This window comes from Simochromis diagramma, unplaced genomic scaffold (assembly GCF_900408965.1).
Source record: "Simochromis diagramma unplaced genomic scaffold, fSimDia1.1 OVJJ01000205.1, whole genome shotgun sequence".
Taxonomy (NCBI): domain Eukaryota; kingdom Metazoa; phylum Chordata; class Actinopteri; order Cichliformes; family Cichlidae; genus Simochromis; species Simochromis diagramma.
Genome location: NW_024386782.1, coordinates 6,082,592 through 6,099,527, shown reverse-complemented (window position 1 = coordinate 6,099,527; position 16,936 = coordinate 6,082,592). Strand labels below are relative to the sequence as shown.

Below are 16,936 nucleotides of genomic sequence, written 5' to 3'. Positions count from 1 at the left end.
ATTGCTATTACAGGCATAGCCCATCTCTTTAGCATCTTCAAATTGCTTATCTGTTGGCCCAGATAATAGACACCAGCCTTAGGAGTAGAAAATCCTCCGGTTTAGAGCCACAAAATTCAGGCAGTGATATTTGTCACTAAGCCATAATTAGGAAACAGTTTTTTGATATATGGTTGTAATTTCTAGGGCATAAGGTTAATTTTATCTCATCCCTCTGTCTCTCTCAGAAATTATATTGGATCTTTTGCTTCCTGCCTGTATCAGGTTTTTGCACTTATGGCAGATGAAGTTGCTGACCCAACTAGAGATGTAATTGTTGCAGTAAAGGCTGTACTTGCTCCTCTTAAGAAAAAAAGGGCTCGAGGCAATTTGCTCTAAAATATATGTACTAGTTGTAAACCGAGTGTAAGGTAAGGGTTTCCCGAGGGGGAACCATCTTTATGACTCGGTCTCGTACACCAGTTACTGACAAAACAAATGGTTTGGATTTATATTTCCCCTTTTTGATGGCACATTTCTGTCTCCACTCCTTGACTCTTCTTCTTCACTGTAGTTCTCATGAAAGCTGCAAAAGAAAATAAATAAATAAATAAATCCAAAGCATTCTCGAGGTTGATGGACTGCCAAAGTGTCAAACAGTCTCAGGTTGCAGTAACTTCTCTTCTTGCTTGCTGACCTCCCTGCTGCTAGACAAGGGCTTGGACTTTACCAAGCTGTTGCAGAAGGGTTCTGCTGAGAGAGATATACAATACCCTCTACACTATTGAACTGTCATATATATTAACCTCAACTAACTCACGCCGGTATGCTGCTGGGTAAGAATTTATCTTAGCCAAAGTGTTGAACCTGGGCCATGGATGTCTGAAAAATAAATGCACTTCACTGCAGCAGCAGGGTCTCTTAGGGTCAGCGAACACATCACTTCATTCTGTTTGTAGCATTAAATTCAGACTAACACTGCAGACACTAAATATTGATGTTTAGTGATGCTCTCAGCGTTACATGTTTTGATGAAAGGGAAAGAAAATTTCAGAAAGTGTTAAGAAATCAGGAAAAGTCTCACAAAAAAAGTAGTTGATTGATCAACTGAATGGTCAGATTTATCTCTGAAGTATTGTGTCAGGTTTTTGCTAGATTTTTCCTTTTTCCTAAAGACATGACTTTCAGATAATTAGTTTCCTGCAAATAGCTTTTAGGGCTGTCACTTTGTCCTCCCCTTTTCCAGTGTCCTCAAACTGTTTGAAGGACACACTGAACACCATGCAGATATTCCAGGTTTTTGGCTAATTGTTAAAAATAAACTTTATGGTACAAAAATATTATTTCATGTTTGTCAAACCATTGTATTTGGCATTTTTTCATAAATTCAGCGAAAGAAATGTGAACAAATTATGCATGAGAGTGAAAAAGCAACCGATGTCTAAGGAAAAATGTTAAAAATAACTCTAAAAGTGCCTCAGAAAACCTGGAAAACTGTTGCACAAGACCAGTTTAAAACAACATATATGGCTCCTTGGAAGCAAAATATAAAGAATGGAATGACTCGGGACTTTTGCACAGTACTGCATTTTGATACATATGTTGCCAGTTTTCTCTTGTGTGTTGTTTTGAGCTTCACTTCCTCCCCCGTCTCATTGTCTTCCCCGGTCTCATGCTACCTTTCTGTGTCAATTCCCCTATCACTTGACTATAAAAAGCCCTGGTTTGTGGCAGTGTTACTTCCTGTCTTGTTCCAGTTTATATTCTTTTCTGTAAAGTCCCTTTTGTCCCAGACTTTTGGGTTACTTCTGCTCCTTGCATCTTTGGGCTTTGTTTTTGGAGATCAGTTATTAAAGCTCGCTTTTTGTCGTGAACTATGTCTTCCACTTTCTACACTGTTTTTACTGTTGGATTTATCAACAGTAAAAACATTATTACTTCATATACACGTTCACACATAGCTTGAATCAATTTCACCCAAGTGCAGCAGACATTACAAAAATTTATATTTATATATATATATATATATATATATATATATATATATATATATATATACATATATATATAAAATATAAATTAGGGGTGCAACAATACACAAAATTCACGGTTCGGTTCGATACTTTGCTGTCACGGTTCGATATTTTTTTTGATACAAAAAAAATGTTCATGCCTTTTTAATTTGTCATTTATTAAATTTTCACGGCACATTCCACACCACATCTCTGTGCGTTCATCATTTGTTTGAAGCCAGCTCACCTCCTGCAACTACTTTTCCGAGAATACGTACTTCTTTTGTGGTTCAGACTCCTTCTGACATTTCTTTGGAGGTGGAGGAACATCACAGTAATTGCTTAAAGGAGCTTGCTTCTTCGACATCTTTAAGAGTTCTAAACAAATGTCTGTCCTCCTCCTGAAAATCTTGTGCCCGTTTTTTATTTTGACAGCGAATGCGCACCTGCGGACCACTTATGTGCAGCCCCGGTTATATAGCTCGTCATATTGCAGCCACAGAAATTCTTTTGTCCATGAAACCATAAAGCTGCACTTTCTTTTTTCCTTATAGTCTGATTTGTCATAACTTTTCCGTTTTGTGGTAAGCTTTTCTTTGGCTGTCACTTCTTCACCCTGACCTGTCTTATTTGGCTCAGCAGAACTAAAATATTGTGGCGAGCTCAGACAAGGAAGAGACGGAGGTATCGTTTGGTCTTGCTTCCCGTGAGCTAGCCAGGGAGCACAGCCGTTTATTGACATCTGCAGAAGAACACTGCCGCTAGCTAACTGCTCAGCGCGGCAACAGCACAGCAACAAAAACAACAACACACAGGGCGCCCTCTGACCCCGGAAGGACACACCGTCGCAGCGAGAGGGCGTCACCCGTCACTATGGCAACATAAACAAAACATAACTGTACAAACAGAACCCCGAACAGCCCTGACCCGCTACATAGCCCCCACCTAAGGGGTCAGTCGTCCCCGACGACCTCATTACCCCACACAAAGTCCTGCAAATGTCCAGGTGCCTTCTTTTGGCGCACCGGCCGGTCACGACCGCCGGGGGAAAAGTCACTCGGGTCAGAACATGGGGTGCCACCATCATCCCACTTCTGACACCAATGTGGCGAGCTCAGACAACGAGGAGACGGAGGTGTCGTTTGGTCTTGCTTCCCGTGAGCTAGCCAGGGAGCACAGCCGTTTATTGACATCTGCAGAAGAAGTATATTATGGTTTTATATTTTTACAAATGCTTTAGATACTTATTTATATACATATATATATTTAATGGTTTATACCTTGTGTTGGGGGGAGGGGGTGTTGTGTGTGTGTTTTTTGTCTTGTTTTTATGGACATGAAGTCTGCCAATAAAGATTGAATTGAATTGAACACTGCCGCTAGCTAACTGCTCAGCGCGGCAACCGCACAGCAACAACAACACACAGGGCGTCCTCTGACCCCGGAAGAACACACCGTCTCAGCTAGAGGGCGTCACCCGTCACTATGGCAACATAAACAAAACATAACTGTACAAACAGAACCCCGAACAGCCCTGACCCGCTACAATATATATCCTGCTGCTTTTACACACGCACTCACATAACGCTCAGCGATTCTCTGCGCGATCAACCTCTCACATGTTTAAGCTTGCTGCCGGAGATTTCACTTGTCATGTTTGCATAATAAGCTAACGATTGATAAGACGATGTCAGAGGAATTGGTGCGCAAATTATCATCACTCACCAATCAGTGCTGTCGCTTTCTATACACAGTTCACGGGATTGCAAAGTGAAAGCAAAAAACAAGCGCAAGTTCAAACGCGATTTCAATATGTCACATATTGACAGTGGCTCACCGATGCCAATGACATAATTACCCAGCTACATTTCCGAAAGAATGCAAAAGCATTGACATATATTTTTCCTTCCTATGATAGCCCGACAGGCAGGGCAGAGATAGATTTTGGTAGCCCGACTGGAAAAATCGCTATCCCCTGGACGTTGGGCAGGCGATTTTGCGAGCCCTGTATCTGATTGAGGAATCACTCATCTTTGGAAAAGAGAGTTTATTACAGAGAAATGGCTCTTTCCAAAATAAAAGCAATACTATACGCTTCTTCTGGGCTATATTCTCAGCAGCATATTAAACATATCAGGTCCCCATAAGGAGAATCATGTGCTAACGGCTGTCTAAATGACTCGGTAAAGTTTGTAGCATGCGTGCTTGTTGTTTTTGTCTGCTTCCACTTGTCTTTGCACTAGGATGATGTCAGTGTAAATGTGCAGTCATATTTGTTGTGTTCCCACTAGTGCTGTCAGCGTAAATCTCGTTAAAATGACGTTAATGCCACTACAGAGCTACCGCGGATCGCCTGTGCATGGGGCTGGACAGCCAACACATTAACGAGCTAACTGTGCTAACACACTAGCTCCCACCCATGTAATTGAGCATTGCGTGGCACATCCAACATACTGTTTTACTTTAGTCCATGACGCGCTTACCTTCAGGGTCATACATCACATGAAAACCAAAATAATTCCAAACGCCAGATCTGAATGAGGGTGGTGGAAGGTTCAATTTGCCATGTTGCAAGGGGAGCTTAACTTCTGTCTCGCTAGCTTGCCCTGCGCTCAGTGAATCTGCGTTCGACTACTCCGCCTAGGCTGCACTGTCGAGTGCAGATCCACTGAGCGCTCAACACAGACAGCATCGTCAGAAGGAAAGTTGATAAAATAAATTAAAACTTTATTTTGTATTGTTCGATACGAGTATCGTTGCACCCCATATTTATATGTGTGTGTGTGTATATATATATACACACACACACACACACACATATATATATATATATATATATATGGAGTTTATCTTTTATCGCAGAAGCAGATGGGTTTCACTGGTTCAGGCAAATTATCTTTCCTTGGGGTCAATAAACACATCAGCTCATAGTGGATTAATAGAAGAAAAACACCTTTGATTTGAGCCTGACCTCATTTGCTGCAGCCTGACTCATTCTCTCTTTGTTTATGATAAAAGTGCTTGTAGTAGTTGTACATTCAGATGTTGTTTTCATTCATATAACATGTGAAAGACCAGATTTATAACTTCAGGGGCCTCTACTCCCACTTTAATATTGTTTTATAATACTGAAGAAAAATGAAAATGTCTTATTTTATATATGGTCTTCTTTTTGTTTCTCATTTCTATGACACGGTCATTTTAATAATGTACATTTGATCAGAAATTCACTGCCTGTTTTCCTGACATCGCATATCTTTGTATCCTTACGTGCTCAAAGTTTTTAGGTTCGTGTCTTGATGTCAAATTCTCCTTTGTGTGTCTTGCAGTTGGGCGAGGACACTTTCAACCGTGCTAAGTTGTTGAACGTTGGTTACACGGAGGCTTTGAAGGATGCAGAATATGACTGCTTCATCTTCAGTGACGTTGACCTGATCCCGATGGACGACCGCAACCTCTACCACTGCTACGACCAGCCGAGACATTTTGCCATTGCCATGGACAAGTTTGGCTTCAGGTGATGGAATGAGATCCAGTTTCACCACTCGTTTGTCTGAAACACTGACAGCCCACACATGGTTTTATTTGTCAGGTGGACTCTATACATGTCTTGCCAACTCCAATTATTGTTGTACATCATTCTTCTATGCTGTAAATACATAGAATTTAAATCTGCTAGTTCCTGCCTAACAGAATTTCCCCTACAGCCTTTGTTCTGACAGACAATCGTGAAAGAACAGTGTTTAATTTGAGTAAATCTCATTATACTTTGAATCCCTTGTCTGCAGCCTTAATTAGTATGAAAACTCACCACAGTTCACTGCTGCCAAGTTTGATCAGTTCGTACTAACAAGAGCACATGTTTCAGAGTGTAACTAACGAGTTTGGACTACAGCAAGTGAAGAGACCTTTGGTAACTGTGAAGCCTTTGTGCAAACTGAATTAGCTGGATGAGCCTATTATCAAATGTTATTACTGTTTCATTGCTGCTGTCTTATTTGCCATCGTTACTTTTAATTGAGTCATAATAAACAAAATATATGTGCTAAACAATTGTTAGATTTTAGAAAAATATTTTCCTCGTGATAAATTAATAATTTAGTCTTAATTCCAAACTTATAGGGGTACAGATTTTTTGCTTAGCCTCCTCTTGTCTAATCACACAATTAATATTTTTGGTTTTTAGTGTTTCTGTTACATAAAATAAGGAAATTATCAATGATTATCATTCAGTGTATAAAATCTAATCGGTATCTTATAGAACTTTATGATAATGCAGAGATAAAACAATCATCAGGTATTGTAGGATGAGGACCCAAATGCAGACTCTAAATAGGTTCATGTATTTCCTTAGCAGTTTATTCAACTTCAGCTCCAGTTACGCAGGTCTTTAACTGGTCTGGTCTGAAACCACAGACAACCACAGGTCACTAGACAAAAAGGTGTATTTTATGACTGGCTGGTGAGTGGCTGCTGAAGGTTGTTGGCACTACCTACATGTAGGTGAAATTCATTGCTCAAGGTATATAGTGTTGTGCTGAAAACTTCTTGCGATTGCTTTGCTCACTAACAGATTGTTGTGGCCACCTACCCTGTGTACTTTGCAATCATTATCCCACTGCTTGCCAAGCGGTAGACAACCTGTGAGACACAAAAGAGAAAAAGAAAGAGTTCACCTTCAAACTAACACATTTCAGAATATGTAAGTTTTACTTTGAAGGCAAATACTCTGAAAAAGTGCATTGCACAAGTTTCACTATCATATGTAGAATAGTTGACAAGTGTTTGCAGATAAGTTGGTGTCTTCCATGCAAACTCCTTCCTACATGGCTGGGGGATAGGAAAGGGAGAAAGAAATATGAAGGAAAAGAAAAACAAAGGGGAAGAGGGACAGTGAGAAAGGGCACTTAAAAATAGTGTGCAAACTCCTGGAAACTATTGTAGGCTGCTCGCAACCAATGCAATCAGCTCCCAAGAACTGCCAGCAATCTGTAGCAACTACTTGCTAACCAGTTGGAGAACATACATTTACCATAGTTATCAAAGGTTAACAGGGGTGCAAACAAGTCTGTAGGCCTGTGTGACTAGGGCCTTTGTGTTTTGGGGGGACTGGAGCCAGCTGTCATAAGGCAGAACGCAGGTAAACCTAGGACAGGTCACTTGCTCAGTTAGAATTACTGAATAATCCAACCGATGTGTTTCATTGGGCTCTACGTTTCTAATTTCTAATGCAGGATAACCCAAAGAGGTCCAGAGCCCTGAATGGCTGGGTCCTGTCTAAGCATCTTTTTGCATAATGACACCACACCTACCCTCAATTATCTAAAAGCACTGGAAGTATTGATAAATACTCTAAACATGGCCAGTGATGTGACCTGGCCATCCAAAAGCTGTCAGTCCACAAGAGTTATCCTACTGAAAACCCTCAGGGGCTCCTGCAGGTCCCTGATATAATGCTCAATAAGCTAATGCTATCTGGCAACAAATACAATGCAGGTGGTAAGAAGGGCTGAAGCTTACATTTCTTAATAGCAATTAATCAGTAAAGACTTAAAATGGTTTCATCAGGTTTTTTGGCTCCTCTGAAATAAAGAAAAGGGCATACAGTGAAAGGACAGCCTGGAGGTGAGAGTGACTGGAAGGTCAGAGAATTGATTGTGGTTAATTACTTATGTTAAAATGAGATCGTTGAAGAAAACTGATTCCAAGGTCAGCGTGGTCTGAATCAGCCTATCAACTCATTTGTTCAGTACTTCAAATTTAAGCATGTAAAAAGTTCATAAACTTCTAAGCTGTGCAAGAAAAAAATGCAGCAGACTCCAGTGACTTTTGAGCACATTTTTAAAGTGAGTACCTTTCAGTATTTTGGCCCCGTCATTTTATGAAAGGCAACTTCAGTCATTTCAAAATGTAAAAGGAGCAGACGTTTCTGATAAATGGTGGAAATGGTAAAAACACTAACAGTGAAAGTCAGGTCACATTAAGTGCTACTCCATTACCTTAGCACCTCAAAACACCAAACAGCTGTCTGAGCAGAGTGTCACCTTGAAGTCCATTTCATAACTCTGACTTTTTCAAAAGTATTGCACAAATTATGTGCTAGAGCTTCAAGAAAAAGGTTCAGGGGTTCTTTAAGCTTTTTCATATTTCTACATGACATGACCTGACATGTCAGAGTTTCACTAAATTCTTTAGGTAGAAAAAGAGAACCTGATTTAACAAATTTAAAAGTGTATATATAACACTTTTATGTGACCCTGTGCTTTTTATATCAGATCAAAACTGCAAGCCTTTATTAAGGTTGATTCAATGCAAAACAGTAAATTCAGAAAAAGACGCAAACAAAGTCCAAAAGAAATACAGAACACAAGGCATTCAAGGAATAACTAAGTTTGCCAGACAGGAACAGACTACAAAAACAAATACACAGTATAACACAACCATGAACTGAGGCCTGAAATACAGACATGAGGTAATCAGGGGACACAGGCAGTGATGATGAGACACAGCTGAAACTTTCTTGTCTCTAAACAAGACAAAGAAGTAAAACTAAATATAAGAGAGAAATTACTATAAGAGAGAAAGGGAATACAGAATACACAGAATATAGAAAACTTGACACAAGACGGGGAACAAGATGAACAAGCTATAACAAGCTCATAGAAGACAGACTGTAACCAAGACTCAAAGCCTAATGGGAACTGATCTCACACGATACAGGGAAATACTGGAACAATCAATACCTAGAAATAAGAAACCGTAAATGCTAGTGAATAAAAGAAAATAAAAGCCTGAGGAACGGCTAAACTCAACTACAAATAGCAAGGGCAGCTAAGAGCTAGAGGTAAATGCTAAGGAAAACAACGAGATACATTATAAGAAATAAGCTTACAAGGAATCAAACAGAATATATTTAATAATAACTCCAAAAACCCTGGACCATGACACAGGTGCCGTTTCCTCACATGAAGTGTGGGATGTCACTTCACTATCTCTTGAAATTAATTGCTGTTATAATTCCAAATTATTTCTAATTAATTTCCCTTTGATGAGCAGTGGCTTTCTCGTTTAGCTCTTCATTTTTAAAGCTGGTGGACTCATGAATTGTAAGACAGCCCTTTAATTACTTAGGAATTACCCTGGGTTCCTTAGTGACATCGCAGATTATTATTATACACCTTGCCTGTGGGGTCTTTGTTGGTTGACCCTCCTGTGTCGGGTTTTTCAGATTCATTCATTTACAAAAAGTTTGTCTGATTGTAGATCGGTGGATTCCAGACACCTTTTAGATAGTTTTGTAAACTTCCCCAGGTTCCTGAGCATTAACAGCTCTTTTTAGGTGGCCTCATTTGCACCATTCAGGCTCAGGCGTCATAATAGATCTGTATTTCACAAGCATCTGATTGCCTTTCCATAGATGAAAACACTGTTTTTGTTTCCAAATTAATGCCGATTCCAAAGTTTACATAGTTTCCCCCACACAGATGAGCAATATTGGGTCTACTGACTTCATCCAAGAAAATATTTATTTATTTAAATTTTAGTTGTTCTTGGTTTCACCTCATTGGATGACGTTTTAGTTTATATTTATGCAGAAATATGGAAAACCTCACAAACCTTTTTTTGTGGATGGGAACATTGTGAATGTGGTCCAGTATATTCAAGTAAACTACAATTATGCTTGTTTATTTAAATGCGCTGATCTAATCCTGAAGGTTTATTAGCACACTTATTTCAGGACAACTTCACACATTCAAGCTATTTGAACATTAGTTTTACAACTTTAATATTTCTCCCTAACATTAATTAATTACTGAATAATGAACTCGGATGCACAGTGGTACACAGCACAACAAGGGGATCCTGGGTTTGAATCCATTGGACGGTTGACCCCTTCTCTGTACGGAGTTGCATGTTTTGTGTGGGATTACTGCTCCCACAGTGTAAAGACATGCATGCTCAGTTAATTGGTGGCTCTAAATTGGCTGTAGATGTGTATATGAGCATGAACTGTTGTCTTTCTGTCTGCTTTAGCCTGAAATGGGGTACACACTGGACAAGCTACCATCTTTTATCCTACGAGAGCTGAAATAGGCTTTTGTACCCTTTTAACCTGAAGTGGTTGAGAAAATGTATGAATGGGTTTTTGCGTGATGAGAAAACTTTCAGAAACTTTAATCTACAATTTTTCATTTTGAACTTTGCTTAAACCACTTCTCCCAGAGTATTAAAAGACTAGTTTATAATGAACTTGGCTTCATGGATATGTTGTGTAAGGATTCAGGAGACTGACTGCCTGCCTCTCAGTGTAATGTAGAGAGCCCGAGTGCTGCGGATCAGAGCCAGAAGAAGCTCAGGTCAGACAAGGAGTCTGGAGTTTTTGAAGTAATTAGAAAAACATTTATGGCCTTTTGAGAGAATCGCCTTGACTGAGCTCTGATTACTGATGTGTGTTTCTGCATGTTTTCATGTCACAGTCCCAGAGTCATTGGTACGCAGACGTGTTGTGTTTACTGCCACTGAAGAGGAATTAATCTCGTTCATTTACAATGTCATTTTCCCGTCGGCACTCATTAGGCTTGCTAATGCTAACACAACCAGCAGCACTGTGCGACCGACTGGGCCCGACACGATCAGCTGGTGTTTTTCTTCTGGGGTGACAGCTGCTACCGTTTATGGGTGTCAGCATACGCCAAAGTCGTACCTTTGTCGCCACGGTCAGTGAGGAGCTGAACAGAAAATGCTGTGTTGGCAACAATCTATGCGATTATGTGTAAAGATCAAAGTAGGAGATTCCAAAGCAGAAGTGATGAGAGCCACTACAGGGTGAGGTATGGAAGAGGAAGGGGAGCGTATGGACTGGAAATAAGATGAGTGATTATGATGGAAGTAGGGAAGCCATACCGACTGGAGTCTGCTGATGGTATCGTGTGAAGTTGTCGGTTCAGTGTAATTTAAAAAAGAATTGGCAGAACTGTCCCCAGAGTTTTGTTGTCTTTGTAGGAAGATTTAATAAAAACTTCACTTCCCCAAACAAAACATGCAGTTCGGCTCTCGCTCACTCTGAACTTTTTGCTTTTCTTTTTCTTTTCCCTCAGCATGTGTCCTTTTTAAGCACACACACACCTGACCATATTGTTGCTGGGACAACTTGTGTTGAAACATACGGTCTCATTAGTTTTCACTTGTCATCTTTCAACAGGGAGCTGTCAAAAATTTTACAACACTGTAGAATACACACACACACACACACACACACACACACACACACACACACACACACACACACACACACACACACACACACACACACTGCCCTTTGGTTAGACTCCAGGCTCCTGTCATGACATTTCCAACCAATGTCCGTTGGACTGTTCTCATGTCTTTTGAGGAAAAATAAAACCCTGCTTGGCTCCTGTTGGGTCTGTGTTGCCACAAGCCCCGCTAGTTTAGAGACTTATTCCTCATGAAGAGCGGAAAACAAGACAGAACATCTTCAACCGGCTTGTCACTCGCTAACAAGGGAAGTTTTGGGTCAGAACCAGCTCTTGGAGCTCACGCTCCTCACCTGACTCCAGCCCCAAATCCTTAAAAGAGCAGCTTTCCTCACAGCTATTTATTGACAAACTGTTACAATACACATCACAGCACAAGCACCTCCCTCCGTAAAACCCCCCTTAGTTACACTATGTGTGTGCATGTGTAAGCACCTGTATGCATGAGCAGGAATGTGTGTGTGTGTATGTGTATGCATGTGAGAATGTGTGTGTGTCATGGGGGTGCGTTTGTGTGACCTCCTGCTGACCAAAAGGGTCATAAAAGCAGGAAGTTTACAACACAAGAAACATGCCTTCCAGATAGGATGTATCTGCAATAAAACCTCCCCCAGCACAGAGTGGCTGGAGAGGTGGTCAGAGACAAAGGAATGTCTTGATCCTACAGATTGAACTCAGAGTTTACAAATTTAAGAAACACAATGACACATTCAACAATTAGATATATTATAGATATATATATGTGTACAAACAAACATACAAACACTGACTACTTTATTACCTACAACTTCCTAGGCTTAAATTCTTCGAGGCATGAATTCAGCAAGGGGTAATTGAGATGATTTGAACTTTACGGCCGTGGCATGCTATGTTGCCAGAAGCAGACATCAGAAGATGGGTACACTGTGGTCATAAAGGGATGAAAATTGTCAGCAACAACACTCAGGTGGGCCGTGGCGATGCTCAGCTGATATATATAATACATTAACCTTTAGAAATCCAAAGTGTGCCAAGAAAATATCCACACACCATTACACCACCATTGAACCATTGATACAATTCAGATGGATCTATAGTTTTATGTGTTTTAGACCTACCTCTGACTCCACCATCTGAATGTAGCAGCAGAAACTGAGCCTCAACAGACCACGCAACATTTGTACAATCCTCTGTTGTCCAATTTTGGTGAGACCCAGTCTTTTGCTGCTGTAGCACATCTGCTTCAAGTTTCTACATGCTGTACATTCAGACTTAAGTCTTCTTTGTACCTTGAGTTAATCTGTTCAAAACAATCGGGCCATGCTCTTCTGAAATCAATAAGGCATTTTCACCCAGAGACCTGCTGCTCACTGGACGTTTTCTCTTTTTCAAACCATTGTCTGCTAACACTAGAGATTGTTGTGTGGGAAAGTCCCAGTAGATCAGCAGTTTCTGAAATACCCGGAGCAGCCTGTTTGCCACCAACCAGCACGCCACGTTCTAAGTCACTTAAATGACCTTTCTTCCCCCCATTCTCAGAACTTCAGCAGGTTCTGTCTGTCTTGACCATCCATGCATTGAGTTGCTCCCATGTACACCTGCACAGGTGTACCTAATAAAGTGACCGGTGCCTCTAAAGCTATAACTAGCATTATAGCTAGAATCGCCATTAAAGAAGCTCCAGAGGTCTTTATTTGCAAGTATATTCTCACCCGTCTTTACATTCGGTCATTTCATGTTGCCTGAGTGGATTATATACGGATGCGGATTATCCACTTACTGTAAAAAGACTCCCATTAAATTATCCACTTAGAGACCATCTAAGACAAGACACGGTAAGAAAAGATCTCATAGCCTGAAACAAACTGAAAAGATTTTATTCAAATGTAAATTGCGTGTCTCTTAAGCAGCGTTTGAAAACTCCTCTTAATGCATCACATTATCATGTATTCATGCCGCCCAGGACTCGCTGTCAGCCCACTGAAATTAACTGCACTGAGAACATGCACGTACACACAGCTGTTTAAGTCACGGAGATCTTGAGCTCGTATTACACTTTTTTGTTTTTTCTCACAAACGATCTTCGTGCCATAAAGCGGCGCAGTGAACTTTGTCAAAATGCAGCCCTTTGAAGCTGAACGTAACATTTAGCCACCGCCAGTCTTTCTGACAGCTCTTGTTTGTTTATGTAATTGAATCGACGTAATATATGCATTTCAAATATGCATGTGCAGCCTCTAAAATGTAAAAGTATATTCTTGTCTCATCTGTGCCATCTCCTCCCTTTCTCTCGTCGTGCAGGCTGCCCTACGCAGGTTACTTTGGAGGTGTTTCGGGTCTCAGTAAAAAACAGTTTCTGAAGATCAACGGCTTCCCGAACGAGTACTGGGGCTGGGGAGGAGAAGACGACGACATTTACAACAGGTACGTGTGGACGGTTGAGCTCTGCCTGCGATTTTCTCACCGTTAAAATGTGTGGTTATCCTTGATAATGGAACTTTTCTGCAAAGGAAGGCAATTTATAAAACCCAAACTAGATTAAATTATTTTTATTCATGAGTAGAGGACAGAGTCTACTGTCAGGTTTACACTCAAACTGCACCGCACATTCACGTCTTTTATGTGTTGAATATGTATTATTTATGCCACTCCTGGAGACGGTAGTGGCACAGTCAAGTATCGCGAATGCAAGTGACGTTGAAGCTCTTCATGGAAGAGGTGATTTATTCTAATTATTCAGGAGAGGGAGTCTGATTAGCAAATAAATTAACCTTTTGAAGCACTTCAGTCAGCTTTTAATGACTAGCTGAAGTTCACTAATGACATTTCTGTGGATGTTGGCTGAAATCAAATCTGGGAGAAGAATATTCGTTTGACAGCTCGACAGAAAGATGACTTAAGACGGGACTATTAGCTGAATTTATCTTCTGCTCGGGAGGTTGTTTGCACTGAACTTTGTTTGATTACCCGGTGACGTGATGATCAGACTATTAACAAATGACAGCTACAGCAATGAACCCTCATCTGTCTGTGGTTGGTAAAGAATCATAACAGCTAAACGCAATGCATAATGATATACCATAGAAATAATGAAGCTAACTAAACACAGGACTTCTATCTCTCCCTGACATCTTCTCTCGTAGCACAGATTAGCTCCATCAGTCACACAAATAAACCCAAAATGTCAGTTTCATGTTTCTTAACAGCTGAAATGAACATATGAGATGGCAGATTAACTCCAAAAGAAAATATATTGCAGTCCCATAAACAGATGCATTCGCATTCAGAGAAGTGGGCACAAATGCACAGTATAATTATAAACACACAGGGTTGCATACTCACAGCAGGACGCTCCTCCACAGACACGATGCCACCTTCATCTCTATTGCATCTCCTCTTCTTCTTCTTTTGTTTTTCCTCTCTGTCTTTCTCTGTGTCCCGCTGTCACGCTCACAATGCGAAGCTTATCTTTGTCCTCTTGGAGTAATAGCATTATAAGAAAACTGAAAATAGAGCAGTTGAGAATAGTGGTTTTTGAGGATGGACTGTGTCAGCCAACACAGTATTAGAAGATTACAGCTGTTTGTCAGCATCTGGCTGGATGTGATAAAAGAGATCAATGTGTGCTTCACTGAATGGTTGTGTGTATAGGTCTATAATTATGCACCAAAAGTTAAAGTACTGACTTTAACGGAAGATAGCTCAACTTTGCAATTGGATGCTGCAGATTTTTCTGGAAATATTTTCTGCACTCCAGCTGAGCTATTTTGGCTGCTATGAAATGTGAAGTGAAGTGCTGTGCATATATCATTAAACTGCCAGTTAGGAAAAGAAAACTTTCAGACACTGAATTCTGCACTTCAAATTTAACTCAGTTCACACTTGCTCTTACACTAAAATACTTAAGTTGCCAGCTCCACAGCAACATTTTCCACCAAACCAGAATAAAAAATGCAAAATAATAATATTTGTTTTACTTAAGGCATGCCAAATACAAGGAATCCTCATATTAAGTTGCTTACTTGTTAGTGAAATACAGTGTTTGTACACAAAGAATACTGGCTGATATATCAGTCTGAATTTATTACTGACAAAGAAATCTATATCAGAGCTGGCATCTGCACTTGCCCCAAGATACCAGTGTTGACTTGGCTCTACTTTACAGCCTGTAGCCTCTTTTAGGATATTACTTTAACTTCTTAGACCAAACATGTTGTGTACCATATGGATGCACTCATCCAGATAAAACTGTAGACAGCTGCTGCCAATTCGGCAGAGTCAGGTCTGTAATAAGTTCAGAAAGCTGAAGTAGATGTGGTGAATAATGTAGAACTTATAGCAGTTAAAGCCCCACTTATTTTTCTTGGGAGCTTATGGAGACCAAAGAGGGTGTTAAAGGAGTATTTCTCCCAAAAATTCAATTTAGATTTTGTTTCTCTGACCCGTAATGCTATTTGCTATAATGTGAGTTGCTCCGTTTTGGAGATATTCACTCTATAAATGTCTGCATTGTCACAAATATAATGGCATTAAATGCCTATCAGCTCAAAAAGTCAAAGAAAAAGAGCAAAGATGATGCATGCAGACACAAAATGAGCAGCAGTGTCTTTCCATAAATCCTGACCAGATTGCTCTACATAATCTAAACTTGTGAGCAGTTTCTTATGACATGTATGACAGTATGATGACAGTAAGTTGTTTCTGAGCAAGACAGAGAATTTTAAATTAAATCATAACAAGATGCGAGTGAATTGCAGACTTTCAGCTTTAATTCAAGGAGTTTTACAAAAAAAGTGTAATCAACTGTGCAGGAATTGCAGACATTTTCACACACAGTCCTCTATTTTAAAGGGGATTTAGCAGTTGACTGATAAACTGGTAGGTTTAGGTGGGTTTATTTCATGTTAAAGAGGTGCAAGTGTCATTGTCAAAGTCTGCAGATTGTTTGCAGCAAGGCGATGGAGCATCTCAAGGGTCCATGGACTTTAGGCAGTCATCGACTACAAATGAGTTTCATCAAAGTATTACAATAAATCCTGAAATTTAAAATTGTGTTAGTTTGTCCAATAACTTTTTAGCCTCTTGATATAAGCCCCCTCCTCACTTAACCGGCAGTATTAGCTATGTGTATACTTCTTTTTGTTGGGAGAATAGAGTGAAAAAACTATGAAACACACCAAGGTTTTGTAGTTGAATTACTGGGTCATGATTTCTGGAACGAGGCAGGCTGCTGAGTTTTCCTAATGTATTTGTGGGGCACTTTGACCAGCACAAGGCAAATGCCATCAGGTTCCATTATACTAAAGAGAAGACATCTCTACAGCTGCTATCTACAAAACTTGGCAAGTCACACCAGGAGCAGTCTACAGTAGATCGATAAAGAGCACTACAGACCAGATGAAAAATATGGTAATTTGATTATGGGGTGAAATGTCTCTTTATAAGGGCACAAAATATCGACTGTATATTCATCAGATGACCAGAAACACAATCCCAAATTAGACTTTTTGTCTTTTTGCCAGTTCAGTGACAAAATGGAGTTCGTGCATCTTTACATCACACTGCAACATCAGAACAGCGAGTGAGTTGAATGAAGTAATACTGACTGGCTAAGTGTTTAATGTTTAATGCCTTTAGAAATAATATAAACTTGAGGCAGGGTTGTATCCTTTAGATAAGATAGTCCCACTG

The 16,936-nt window shown here is 40.1% G+C and overlaps 1 protein-coding gene across 2 annotated transcripts in view; it reads left to right on the top strand.

Moving 5' to 3' along the window:
- Nucleotides 1-16,936, top strand: part of b4galt2 (UDP-Gal:betaGlcNAc beta 1,4- galactosyltransferase, polypeptide 2) — a 210,820-nt gene that overhangs the window by 156,488 nt on the left and 37,396 nt on the right. For both annotated transcript variants that reach the window (XM_040018758.1, XM_040018749.1), the window contains exons 5-6: nt 5,321-5,508; nt 13,547-13,669. In XM_040018758.1, the coding sequence (XP_039874692.1) occupies nt 5,321-5,508; nt 13,547-13,669 (311 nt within the window). The remainder of the gene's footprint in view (nt 1-5,320; nt 5,509-13,546; nt 13,670-16,936) is intronic.